The sequence below is a fragment of the Manis pentadactyla genome, chromosome 5 (genome assembly GCF_030020395.1).
Source record: "Manis pentadactyla isolate mManPen7 chromosome 5, mManPen7.hap1, whole genome shotgun sequence".
In the NCBI taxonomy this organism is placed as follows: Eukaryota; Metazoa; Chordata; class Mammalia; order Pholidota; family Manidae; genus Manis; species Manis pentadactyla.
Genome location: NC_080023.1, coordinates 4,406,755 through 4,420,861, shown reverse-complemented (window position 1 = coordinate 4,420,861; position 14,107 = coordinate 4,406,755). Strand labels below are relative to the sequence as shown.

The 14,107-nt window shown below is 46.2% G+C and overlaps 1 protein-coding gene across 10 annotated transcripts in view; it reads right to left on the bottom strand.

The window, feature by feature from the left end:
• Positions 1–239: 239 nt before the first annotated feature.
• Positions 240–14,107, bottom strand: part of RNF212 (ring finger protein 212) — a 36,476-nt gene continuing 22,608 nt past the window's right edge. For 9 of the 10 annotated variants that reach the window (XM_036921473.2, XM_036921476.2, XM_036921475.2 and 6 more), the window contains 3 exons: positions 1,586–1,658; positions 589–741; positions 240–414 (listed from right to left, as the gene is read on the bottom strand). In XM_036921473.2, coding sequence (XP_036777368.2) covers positions 351–414; positions 589–741; positions 1,586–1,658 — 290 coding nt within the window. In that variant the 3' untranslated portion in view covers positions 240–350. The remainder of the gene's footprint in view (positions 415–588; positions 742–1,585; positions 1,659–14,107) is intronic. The other variant, XM_036921474.2, reaches the window with a different exon arrangement.

Genomic DNA, 14,107 nt, shown 5'->3' with positions numbered 1-14,107 from the left:
GCACAGTGTTTGTGTCTGGGCACAGAGCATCCCCGAGCACGCAGCGTGTGTATGAATGTGCATCCCGCGGCAGGATGGCTGCGGTGGAGGCAGCAGGGCTGGGCTGGCCGGGCCGTGTGGGCCCTGATCTGCCGCCTACTCATCTCGCCAGAGCCAGCAGGAGGGTGTCCTGTGCTTGCAGCAGCACTTTAAGGGCAGTCTAAGGTATTAGGGGCAGAGATTCAAACTGCACACATATGTTCCCCAGATAGAAAGCTTTATTCAACTGCATTACTTAATTATTCCATCAAGAAAGAAGAGGACACACTGCCTGCTAATGTCTGCTCACGGGCTGGCCTTGGACCCGGGTGTCAACAGAGTCGAGGGGCAGGACCACGTTCGCCTTGCGTGTGTGACTCCCAAGGCCGGCGGACCCTGCGGGAAGCACGGAGAGCCAGGCTGAGGACGCAGCTCAGCTCCCCGCCCCCGTGCTGAACCACTGGCCGAAGGCTCAGGGCCACAACGGTGACAGCGAGGCTTGGTGTCGCGGGTTTGGAACCTCCGACGGCTCCTCCTCGACCAGCTCTGCTCTGCACCGCCTGTACTTGCCTAAGTGCTGCTTCTGCAGCAGCCCCGAGATGCTGGCTGGTGGTCTGGGCACCTCCGAGGCTGGGCGTGCCCCCTCTCCTCCCTCCGCCGGGAACCAGGGGGGCTGGCGCTGGGGACAGCCCCTTGCCCGGGATCTGCAGCGGTGGGACCCTGCTGAATCAACAGACACACTGTCAATGTCTTCGCAATGTAAACACTCAAACTTCAGCTGTTTTTTAGTTTTAAAGGCCATGTGTGGACAAAAAACCACATTCAAGTGTCCAGGAGGAGCAAAGTCACCCGCTACAGCCAGAGAAGAGGCTTCTCTGGGCTATGTTGACATGGGTGAGCCCCTCCCACCAGGCTCTCCTCTGCACTGATGCCAACCAAAGTCAGGAGTTACCCTCAGAGGCACGAGGATGGAGTGAACAGAGGGGCACATGGTGGCACACAGAGGAGGCCCTGGGTCAGTGGGGAAGGCATTGGTGCGGGAAGCCAGGAAGGAGCTTTCACTGGGTGGTGGGGAGGGTCCCTTTTCAGGGAGCCCAGTTGACTTAGAGCTGCAGACAGGGCCCTGCAGAGGAGGCAGGGGAGGGGGCCTGGAAAGCAGCAGCCCAGAGCTGACCCAGCCCTACCTGCTTTTGAGATAAAGTTTGGTGGGATGCAGCGTGCCCACTCACGCACTCTAGGACTTCTCTGCATGATGGATGCAGATCTGAGAATATTTGGTACCTGCCTTTTACAGAAGCACCTGCTCTCCTGGGCTGTCTCTGTGACAATATACCATGTGAATGCTAAGGGGCTCTTTAGGATTTTTTGTAACAGGACAACTGTGTAATTATGTTTTAGCTTCAAAAAGCAAAATGCAGAGCATCTACTGTATAATCTCACTCAAAACATAAAAATGGGTTTAAACAGCAAGACAGCAGAATGTGAAGAGCATTGCTCCTAGTGAGTCAGGTCACTGGAACCTGCCTCCCCGGCCTCCCAGTGGTTAGGCGGCTGCGTGGGGCACTACCTGGGTGCTGGTGGCACGCTGGCGAGATGAGGCGTCAGGCTGGGGCGCTGAGGGCCACGGTGGGAGATGCCGCCTGCAGGGGACAGGTGAGCATGAGCCAGGGAGGGAGGCCACACCCGGGCCCCGCACCCCACCTGTGGGGGGTGCCCGCACCCCCTGCTCTCCTGGCAGGCAGGCGGCTGTCCACTCGATCTTCTCAGTCGCAGGCACTTTGCAGCTCGGACGACATGCAGAGCGTCCCAACTGGCCCCCCGCCCCACCTTGTGGGCGCAAGGCGCTCCCTGCCCCCCAGCCTTGGCTTTCGCCCCTCGGGGTGCCTGAGAGAGAAGAGGACCCCCAGAGGCTCTCTGCTCGGGCCAGGGGCAGGAGCGGTGGGCGACACAGGGGCATCCGTGCCCGCCACTGCCCGGTTTGTCTGTTGAGATCTTCCGGGTTGGTGAGAGACTTCTCGTGTAGATGTAAATGGGCCCCGGTATGTTCCAGTCACCCGAGGGCAGATGTGGAAAGACTGCTCTGGTTGATGCCTGAATTCCTTTGCATCTGAGTTTTGGAGAATTTTAACAGAAGAAAGGCAGGGAAAGAAGGGAGACAGACTTCAGGCTAGGCTCCCTGTGTTCCTTTCACTGCTAAGAACCTGGATCAGAGAGGATAGGGCCTTTCCCAAGGCTGCACAGCGCCAGGTGGCCGAGGGGGGTCTCATCTCTCTGCCCTGGGCTGTGTGGGCACCAGAGCACTCCTGAGTCTACAGCGGCACCAAGAGGCCCTGTGCAGCAGCTAAGAACAGGGAGGCAAATGGTGCTAGCAGGCTGGTTATTGTGCCTTCAATGTTTGGACATCTGGGGCCTTGCTGACCCGGGAGGCAGAGCTCTCCCTGGGGCTGGCCAGCTCCTGGAGCCGGTATGTGGTTTGCGGGTGAGTGGGCTGGGTATAAAAACCAACGCACCCAGGGCCTACACTCTGGGCGCCCCCCGGCCTTACATTGCCCTGCCTCCTTGAGACCAGGCACCAGGGACTGGACTGACTCCGAGCGGCCAACCCCAGAACTGGCGGGCGGGCTCTTCCCACTGCCTCCTCACTCCTCCCTGTGAGGGTCCCCCAACCCCTGCTCCCTCTGTCTCTGGACTGAGCCAGTCTCCTTCGCAGCCTCCCTGTTCTGATTAACCAAATCCCGGGTATGTTTCAAACACAACTGTAACGGCAGAGACCTGCTCGGCAGTTATGTGCTTGGCACCACAGCCGTCCCCTGAAATACTTGCTTATTTGCTTCTCAATTTGTGGAGACAGCTGTAACCAACAGAGATTAGGAGAGTGAGGCCCCAGGAGGCCAACGCCTCAGGGGGTCGTGTGGGCAGCGCTGGGGGCCAGGGGGCACCGTGGCCCTCTGACCCCGAGAACATGGGTGGCCTGCGTGCCCGCAGACGTCCAGTCCTAAGGACCGCATGGCACTGCAGGTCTGCTCTCATGGAAGAGGTGCAGAGCGCTGCCGGAGGGAGGCCCCACAGGTGCCAGGAGGGTGCTGTGCTGCCAACAGGGCCCCTGCATGTCAAGGCTGTGACTTCTGTCCAGGAGAACCATGTTATCCAGGGCACTTCAGAAAGGTTTCCATTAGAAAAATTCAAATTTAAAACACTTTGACATTTAAAGGTGGTAAGTTTCTTTACCCTCTTGGTAAACATGAAAAAATGAATCTTCTGTGGTGCTAGGTAAACAAGGATGTTTTCTGGGTGGGACAATGTGCTCTGTGTGGCCTCTGTGGGGAAACAGGCCAGAAACACTGAGCGGTCAGGCGCGAGGCCCGCGTCCCAGGTTGCTGCTCCGGCGGACTGACGCATGCGATGAGCGTTCGTAGGGCAGGGGCTTCTAGCTACCGCGGCATCAAGACCCAGGACCCCGTGTGGGGCTGGACGCACTGCATGGACGATGACGCTGGGGAGTCAGCAGGGCAGACGGCGATGTCACCTGGCCACCGCATGGCCTGTGTGGAGCTGGGGAGGTGCTGCGCCAGGTGGGGTGGCTGTGCTTGCAGGGGGCGGATTCTGTGGGAGGGACGGGTGCCCATGCCACCGCAGCCCAGCTGCACAGAGCAGAAGCCAGGAGAGGCTGGGAGACTCGGGGCCAGAGTGCCTGAGAGGCTGCACAGCGCCAGCCAGGCTGCAGAAAGCATGCGTGCGTATGCAGGGAGACCCCGAGAGCCTGGGGGGAGAGGGCAGCAGCTTGGGAGCTGGCTGGAGGCTGGGAGGCACCGGCACAGGGTATCAGAGGTGGAGTCCGGGCCCTTCAAGGAGGAAAGAGGACCCGCACGTCGCCACTGCAAGTCACTCCAAAGCCCCTGAGCACATGCCACAGAGCCTTCGGGGCAGTGAGGGAAAAGCAGCTCGCTACACAGAGACGCAGTGGGACTCAGGGAGCCGGAGGGCAGGGGCGGGGGGCCGTGCGGGGCCATGGAAGAGCTCCTCCTCCAACAGGAAGACAGAGGCCACGCGGCCCAGAGAATCCACTGGCCGCCAACTTCCCTACAACGGAAGGTACTTCGTGCTGAAAGGAAGCAGCAGCTGACGGTGGCCAGGCCCCAGGAAGGGATAAGCAGTTCAGGGATGGTGCCAATGTGAATGGAAGGACAAGCGTGCTGTGTGTGTGTGTGTGTGTGTGTGTGTGTGTGTGTGTGTGTGTGTGTGTGTGTGTGTGCGCGCGCGCGCGTGCAGGGACTGGTTCCTTGTATGATCTTCAAGAAATAAGAGTTTGCTTAACATAAATAACAGTACATAATCCTGGGCTTTTAGCGCCTATGGATGTCATATACACCACGTGTGACATGTACAGTTATGTATAAATGGCACATACAACGTGCAGGGATGTGGTGCTGCTGTTTCATCAGAATAAGCCAATATTCACCTCAAGATGCAGGCTGGGGGCCCCAGGGCAGACACTAAGGAAAGAGAAAGCTCGTTGCTAAAACACCAACAGAGGGACCGAATGTGTCCTCATCGGCTTGGTGGCCACAGCAAAGTACCACAGACGGGGTGGCTTCAGCAGCGGCAGTTTATTTCTTACAGGCCAGAGGCTGGGGGTCCAAGGTCAGGCTGACTCCCCCCTTTCTGGGTTGCAGAGGGCTGTCTTCTAGCTGTGTCCTCCCACAGCCTCTGAGCAGACGATGGAGAGAGCACGCCAGCTCTGGTGCGCCTCTTTCCTACAAGGACACTGATCCTATCAGGTTAGGGCCCCACCTCTGTGACCCACCAGAGGTCCTGTCTCCAAATATAGTCACGCTGGGGGTCAGGACTTCAATATAGAAATTCTGAGGGGACACGATTCAGTGCATAGCAAACTGACACACTAAAAATTTTAATACAAAAGAAGGCATTTAAGGAGATACAGATAAACAAAAGACCCCAAGTCACATATAAAACAAATAGTAACATGGCAGACATGAACCCAGACACGTTAAGAACTATATTAACTATCAATAGATGAACACTCCAATCAACAGGCAGAGAGTATAAGAGTGAGTCAAGCAAGAAGAAAGACATGATCAACCTTACACTGCACAGGAGGCATGCTTCAGACTTAAGGACACAAAGAGGTTGAACATAGAAGGCTGGGAAAAGATACATCAAGTAAATTATAATCAGCCTGAAAATTAAATGAAGGAAATTCTGTATAAAAAATAATTAAATATTTGGGTATAAGTTTATCAATAATGAATAAGACCTGCACCCTAAGAACTACAAAAGCTTCCTTAGACAAATTAAAGACCGGACAGATGGAGAGAGGGGAAGGTCCATGGGTTGGAAGACTTAACACCCACATAGCAGTCTTCCTCAAACTCACTCAGAGAGTCAATAAAACACCTACCAAAATTCTAGCAGCCTTTTCTGATAGAACCTGACAAATGGATCTTAAGGTCCAAAGGACCTAGAATATCCAAAATTATTTTGGTAAATTAAGAACAAAGTTACAGGGCTTACACTGCTTTCAAAGTCTTACTGCAAAGCAACAGTAGTCAAGCCAGTGTGGTGTCTGTGGAAGGACAGCACGCTCACCAGTGGGCATGATGGACAGGCCAGAGGAAAGCCTGACTATACAGCTGACGGGCAACTTCGATTCTGGGCTGTCTGCTGTTTGCAGAATGACAACTGGTGTGTGCACACGGATCTGGCAACCTGTAACCTTACCAACCTTGTTTACAGTTCTAGTGTGATTCTTACAAGTTTCTACATACAAGAGCACACTGTCTACAAAGACTGACAGGTCTTCCTCCCACGTACGTGCCTCCGGCTCCTTGTTCTCACTGACTCGACAGCATCAGATGGCGGTGGTGCTTGTGGGCACCTCATCTCCCTCCCCACAAGGGAAACAGTCGTTCAGCACTGTGATGTTGGTGGGGGTTTTCTGTAGATGCCCTCTTTCTGGTTGAGTTCCCTTCTATGACACATTTCCTGAGAATTTTTTATCAGGAGTGATTGTAGAACTTTTTACATCCGGAATTCTGCCAATAGTTTATGGATCTTCAGATGTCAAATAATTTTTAATTCCTGGGATAAACCCCGTTTGGTGATGGTATATAATCCTTTTTGTGTTGCTAGATGTTATTGTCTCACATATTCTAGAAGAATTCTGCACTTAATTTCATATTAAGTCACCTACTTTGCTGGCATAGAATTGTGTATAATATTCCCTTTTAGTCCCTTTAACATCTGTGGGATGTGTAGTGATGTTGCTTCTTTCATTCCTGAAACAGGTGATTTACTTAAAAAATTTTTTAACTTAAATATAGTTCACATACAATATTTCATTAGCTTCAGGTGTATAAGACAGTGATTTGATATTTTTATGAAACAAAATGCTCACCATGATAGGTCTAGTTACCATCTGTTACCATACAAAGTTGTTATGATATTGATTAGATTCCCAGGCTGTACTTCTCATCCTTATGACTTATTTCATGATCAGAAGTCTGTGCACCTTTGACCCCCTCGCCTACTTCTCCCACGCACCCGCCTTGCTCTTCTGGTGGCTAGCAGTCTGTTATCTGGTTTTTGAGTCTGTTTCTTTTTCTTTTAGGTTCTACATTTAAGTTAAATGATATATTTGTCTTTTTCTGTCTTATTTATCTAAAAGTGATACCCTCTAGGTTGATCCACATTGTCACAAATGGCAACATTCCATTCTTTTTTATGGATAAGTAGTAATTTGTTATGTATATGCACCACCTCTTCATCTGTTGATGGACACTTAAGTTACTTTCCTATCTTGGCCATTGTAAATAATAAGGCAATAATCACAGTGGTGCACATCTGTTTTTGCATTTATTTTCATTTTCTTCAGAATTCCGTAAGTGGAATTACTGGATTACATGGTATTTTTACTTTTACTGTTTTGAGAAAACCCCAGACTGTTTTCCATAGTGGCTGTACCAATTTATATCCCACCAGCAGAGCAGGAGGGTTCCCCTTTTCTCTGTGTTTTTTTATATTTTTATTTTGGTATCGTTAATGTACAGTTACTTGAACACTATGGTTACTAGACTCCCCCTATTATCAAGTCCCCCCCACATACCCCATTATAGTCACTGTGCATCAGCGTAGTAAGATGCTATAGAGTCATTACTTGTCTTCTCTGTATATACTGCCTTCCCCATGGCCCCCCTACATTATGTATGCTAATCATAATGCCCCTTTTCCCCCTTTATCCCTCCCTTCCCACCCACCCTCCCCAGTCCCTTTCCCTTTGGTAACTGTTAGTCCATTCTTGGGTTCTGTGAGTCTGATGCTATTTTGTTCCTTCAGTTTTGCTTTGTTCTTATACTCCACAGATGAGTGAAATCATTTGGTATTTGTCTTTCTCCGCCTGGCTTATTTCACTGAGCATAATACCCTCTAGCTCCATCCATGTTGTTGCAAATGGTAGGATTTGTTTCTTTCTTATGGCTGAAGAGTATTCCATTGTGCATATGTACATCTTCTTTATCCATTCATCTACAGATGGACACTTAGGTTGCCTCCATATCTTGGCTATTGTACATAGTGCTGTGATAAACATAGGTGTGCATATGTCTTTTAGAATCTGAGAAGTTGTTTTCTTAGGGTACATTCCTAGGAGTGGAATTTCTGGGTCAAATGGTATTTCTATTTTTAGTTTTTTGAGGAAACTCCACACTGCTTTCCACAATGGTTTGCCTATTTCTTTATAGGATTTTTATTTTGGTGTTGAGTTTTGTGAATTCTTTATATATTTTGAATATTAACCCCTTATCAGATTCATTACTTGCAAACATCTTCTCCCATTCAGTAGGCTGCTTTTTTTTTCTTGATGGTGCCTTTTGCTGTACAAAAGCTTTTTAGTTTGATGTAGTCCCACTAGTTTTTATTTTTGTTTCCCTTGCCCGGGGAGATGTAACTAGAGAAATATTGGTAATGCTGATGTCCAACTTTACTGCCTATATTCTCTTCTAGGAGTTCTATTGTTTCCTATTTCGTATTTGGGACTTTAATCCATCCCGAGTCTGTTCTTGAGTGTGGGGTGAGACTGGGCCAGTTTCATTCTTTCGAATGTTCCTGCTCAGTTTTCTTGACACCATTTTTGAAGAGACAGTCTTTTCCCCATTGTATATTCTTGCCTTGTCATATGTTAATTGACCATAATACCCTCTATGTTAATTGACCAAAGGTTTATACCTGACCCTTTATTCCATTCCACTGGTCTATGGGCCTGTTATTGTGCCAGTACCATCCTGTTTTGATTGTTGTGGCTTTGTGGTAGAGCTTCAAGTCAAGGGAGCATAATCCCCCCAGCTTTATTCTTCCTTATCAGGATTGCTTTGGCCATTCGGGGTCTTTTGTGGCTCCATGTAATTTTAGGATTACTCGTTTGAGTTTTATGAAAAATGCCATTGGTATTTTGATTGGGATTGCACTGAATCTGTAGATTACTTTGGGCAGTATGGACATTTTAAACAGTATTAATCCTTCCAATTCATGAGCACAGTATATCTTCCCATTTTTTTGTATCATCTTTAATTTCTTTCATCAGTGTTTTATATTCAGAGTACAGGTCTCTCACATCTCTTTGTTCAAACCTAGTCTTAGGAACTTTACTTTTTGGAAGCAATTATAAATGGAATTTTCCTAATTTCTCTTTGCTATCTTATTATTAATGTACAGGAGTACAATAGATTTCTGTGTATTAATTTTGTATCCTGCAACTTTACAGAATTAATTTATTGGTTCTGACAGTTTTTTGGTGGCATCTTTAGGATTTTCTATATATAGTGTCATGCCATCTGCAACTAGTGACAATTTTACTTCTTCCTTACCAATATGGGTGCCTTTTCTTTTTCTTGTCTTATTACTGTGGCTAGGACTTCCTGTACTATGTTAAATAATAATGGTGACAGTGGGCATCCTCGTCTTTTTCCTGGTGATACTGGTAATTTATGTTCTCTTTTTTGGTCTGTCTAGGTAAAAGTTTATCAATCTTGGTAATCTTTTCGAAGGGCAAACTTCAGATTCCATTGACTTTCTCTATTCTCTATTTCACAGATTTCTATTATTTTGTCGCTTAAGATGGATACTTAACAGATTTTAGTCTTTCCTAACATAAGCATTTAAAGCTACAGATTTCCAAACCACCCTGTCGAGGATTCTCAAAATGGCAGAGTGAGTAGGGTGATGGAAATCTCCTCCCAAAAACATATATATTTTGAAAATACAGTGAACAACTATTCCTAAAAGAGTGACTGGAAGATACAGTACATGAGCCAGGCTACATCTGTGAGAGCCCAACATCTCATGGAAAAGGGTAGGATACAAAGCAGTGCCCCGGCAGGACCCGAGCACTCCCCCAACCCCAGCTCACCAGCGGGAGGAAGGGAATCAGAGTGGGGAGGGAGTGGAAGCACAGGACTGCTAAATAACCAGCCCTGGTGGTCTTCCCTGGAATCACAGACACACATTGTCTGGTGCACTGGGTTTTGGAGGAGCAGAAAAGCAAGGCCCAAGATTGAGACTGCAAACAGGTTCCCACAGTTGGCTGCCCTGGGACAAAAGAAAAGCAGGTGTTTTAAAAGTCTTAAAGGGACAAGGATTTAACAGGTGGATAAAGTCGTCCTGGCACACTCAGCCCAGCAGGCTGGTAACTTTAAGGAACTTCAGGCACCCTAACACCTTGGGTGGCAATGCAGCTCTGAAGCCCCTCATGGCGATAAGCAACCTGTCATTCCTTCCCCGCCACCAGCACTGCAAACTGGCTGACCTGCCATTGCTGTGGACCAGCTGGGGAGCATCCCTGCCTACAGCAACCACACAGCATAGCACAGAGGCTTCTCCCTGCGCGCGGCTAACCGGCCCAGACCCAGAGGCTGCTTGACTGCTTGTGGTTGACCAGCACAGACAGTGGAGACTGGCGCATAGTCCGGGAGGCACAAAGGGGCTTTGTTCTCATGGCAGACCATGTGCTGCTCACCTGTGACCTCCGCCAGTGCCCTAGGCCATCCCGAGGGCCACCCCACCAATGGCAGATTGGGGGATTAACCCAGCGGTTGCTCCCTGCATGCAATGGACTGGTGTAGACAGTGGATATGGGAAGCATGAAGGGGCTCTGTTCTCACAGTGGGACACGCGCCACTGGCCTGTGACCCCAGCCAGTGCCCTAGGTCACCCTACCCATGGCAACTCAGAGCATTAACCCAGAGGCTGCTCTCTGTGTGCGGTTGACCTGCACAGACAGCAGAGACAGGCAAGGCAACCAGGAAGCAGGAAAGGACTTTGTTCTCCCAGCTGACATAAGCGCCACTTGCCGGCGACCACTCCCATCGCCATGAAAAGGCAGAACCTCGTTCAGTCTAAAATCCCTCAAACACCAGAGAGAGGGCCTGGTGAGACTGAAATCACCAATATTCCTGAAAAAGAACTCAAAATAAAAGTAATAAGCATGCTGATGGAGCTACAGGGAAATAAGCAAGAGCTAAGGGATGAATTCAGAAGGGAGATAACACAAATGAAACAATGGAAGGATTTAAGGTCAGACTGGATGAGGTGCAAGAGACAGTTAATGGAACAGAAATCAGAGAACAGGAATACAGAGAAGCTGAGGCAGAGAGACATAAAAGGATCTCTAGGAATGAAAGGATATTAAGAGAACTCTGAGACCAATCCAAAAGGAACAATAGTCGCATTATAGGGGTACCAGAAGAAGAAGAGAAAGAAAAAGGGATAGAAAGTGTCTTTGAAGAAATAAAAATTGCTGAAAATTTCCCCAATCTGGGGAAGGGAGTAGGAGTAAGTCTCTCAGACCATGAAATCCACAGATCTCCCAACACAAGGGACCCAAGGAGGACAACCGAGACATATAATAATTCAGATGGCAAAGATCAAAGACAGGGACAGAGTATTAAAAGCAACCAGAGAGAGAAAAAAGATCACCTACAAAGGAAAACCATCAGGCTATCATCAGATTTCTCAGCAGAAAGCTTACAGGCCAGAAGGGAGTGGTATGATATATTGAATGCAATGAAACAGAAGGGACTTGAACCAAGAATACTGTATCCAGCAAGATTATCATTTAAATTTGAAGGAGGGATTAAACAATTCCCAGATAAGCCAAAAGTTGAGGGAATTTATTTACCACAAACTATCTCTACAGTGTATTTTAAAGGGACTGCTCTAGATGGAAGTGCTCCTAAGGCTACTAGATGTCACCAGAGAAAATAAAACCACGGCAAAGAAAGTAGACCAACCTACTACTAACTAAATGTAAAATAAAATCAGCTATCCACAGAATCAGTCAAGGGAAACACAAAAGAATACAGCATAAAATGCCTAACATATAAAGAGTGGAGGAGGAAGAAAAAGAAGGCAGAGAAACAAAGAGTCATCAGACTGAGTTTATAATAGCATAATAATTGAGTTAAAGTTAGATGATTAGATAGTAAAGAAGCTACCCTTGAACCTTTGGTCACCATGAATCCAAACCTGCAATGGCAATAAGTACATACCTTTCAATAATCACCCTAAACGTAAATGGACTGAATGCATGAATCAAAAGACACAGAGTAATAGAATGGATAAAAAAGCAAGACCCATCTATATGCTGCCTACAAGAGACACACTTCAAACCTGAAGACATACACAGACTAAAAGTGAAGGGATAGAAAAAGATATTTCATGCAAACAATAGGGAGAAAAAGGCAGGTGTTAGAGTACTTGTAGCAGACAAAATAGACTTCAAAACAAAGAAAGTAACAAGAAACAAAGCAGGACATTACATAATGATAAAGGGGTCAGTCCAACAAGAGGATATAACCATTATAAATATCTATGCACCCAACACAGGAGCACCTACATATGTGAAACAAATACTAACAGAATTAAAGGGGGAAATACAATGCAATGCATTCATTTTAGGAGACTTCAACACACCACTCACTCAAAAGGAGAGATCAACCATACAGAAAATAAGTAAGGACACAGAGGCACTGAACAACACACTAGAAAAGATGGACCTAACACATCTACAAAACTCTACACCCAAAAGCAGCAGGATATACACATTCTTCTCAAGTGCACATGAAACATTTTCCAGAATAGAACACATATACGAGGCCACAAAAAGAGCCTCAGTAAATTAAAAAAGATTGAAATTCTACCAACCAACTTCTCAGAAACACAAAGGTAGAAAACTAGAAATTAATTGTACAGAGAAAACAAAAAGGCTCACAAACACATGGAGGCTTAACAACATGCTCCTAAACAATCAATGGATCAATGACCAAATTAAAACAGAGATTGAGCAGTATATGGAGATAAATGAATACAACAGCACAAAGCCCCAACTTCTGTGGGACCCAGCAAAGGCAGTTCTAAGAGGAAAGTATATAGAATCCATGTGTATTTAAAGAAGGAAGAACAATCCCAAATGAACAGTCTAAATTCACAATTATTGAAACTGGAAAAAGAAGACACATGAGGCCCAAAGTCAGCAGAAGGAGGGACCTAATAAAGACCAGATAATAAATAAATAAAATTGAGAAGAATAAAACAATAGAAAAAATTAATGAAACCAAGAGCTGGTTCTTTGAGAAAATAAACAAAACAGATAAACACCTAGCCAGACTTATTAGAGAAAAAGAGAATCTACACACATAAACAGAATCAGAAATGAGAAAGGAAAAATTACAACGGACCCCACTGAAATACAAAGAGTTACTAGAGAATACTATGAGAATCTATATGCTAACAAACTGGAAAACCTAGAAGAAATGGACAACTTCCCAGAAAAATACAACCTTCTAAGACTGACCAAGGAAGAATAGAAAATCTAAACAGACGAATTACCAGCAATGAAATTGAATTGGAAATCAAAACACTACCCAGGAACAAAACTCCTGGGTCAGACGGACTCACTGCTGAATTTTATCAGACATTTAGAGAAGACATAATACCCATTCTCCTTAAAGTTTTCCAAAAAATAGGAGGGAATACTTCCAAACTCATTCTATGAAGCCAGCATCACCCCAATACCAAAACCAGGAAAAGACAACACAAAAAAAGAAACTGACGGACCAATATCCCTGATGAACATAGATGTGAAAATAGTCAACAAAATATTAGCAAACTAAATTCAAAAATACATCAAGAGGATCATACACCATGACCAAGTGGGATTCATCCCACGGATGCAAGGATGGTACAACATTAAAAAATCCATCAGCATCATCCACCGCATCAACAAAGAGGACAAAAACCACATGATCATCTCCATAGATGCAGAAAAAGCACTTGACAAAATTCAACATCCATTCATGATAAAAACTTTCAACAAAATGGGTATAGAGGACAAGTACCTCAACATAATAAAGGCCATATATGAAACCCACAGCCAACATTATACTTAACAGTGAGAAGCTGAAAGCTTTTCCTCTAAGATGGAGAAGACGACAAGGATGCCCACTGTCCCTGCTTTTATTCAACATAGTTCTGGAGGTCCTAGCCATTGCAATCAGACAACACAAAGAAATAAAATGCATCCAGATTGGTAAGGAAGAAGTCAAACTGTCACTATTCACAAATGACATGATGTTGTACATAAAAAACCCTAAAGACTCCACTCCAAAACTACTAGAACAAATAACTTGATTCAGAAAAGTTGCAGGATAGAAAATTAATACACAGAAATCTGTGGCATTCCTATACACTAATGATGAACCAGCAGAAAGAGAAATTAGGAAGACAATTCTACTCACAATTGCATCAAAATGAATAAAATACCTAGGAATAAACCTAACCAGGGAAGTGAAAGACCTATACCCTGAAAACTATAAGACACTCTTAAGAGAAATTAAAGAGGACACTAACAAATGGAAATTCATCCCATGCTCTTGGGTAGGAAGAATTAATATTGTCAAAATGGCCATCCTGCCTAAAGCAACCTACAGATTCACTGCAATCCCTATCAAAATACCTACAGCATTGTTCAATGAACTAGAGCAAATAGTTCTAAAATTCATTTGGAATGACAAAAGACCCC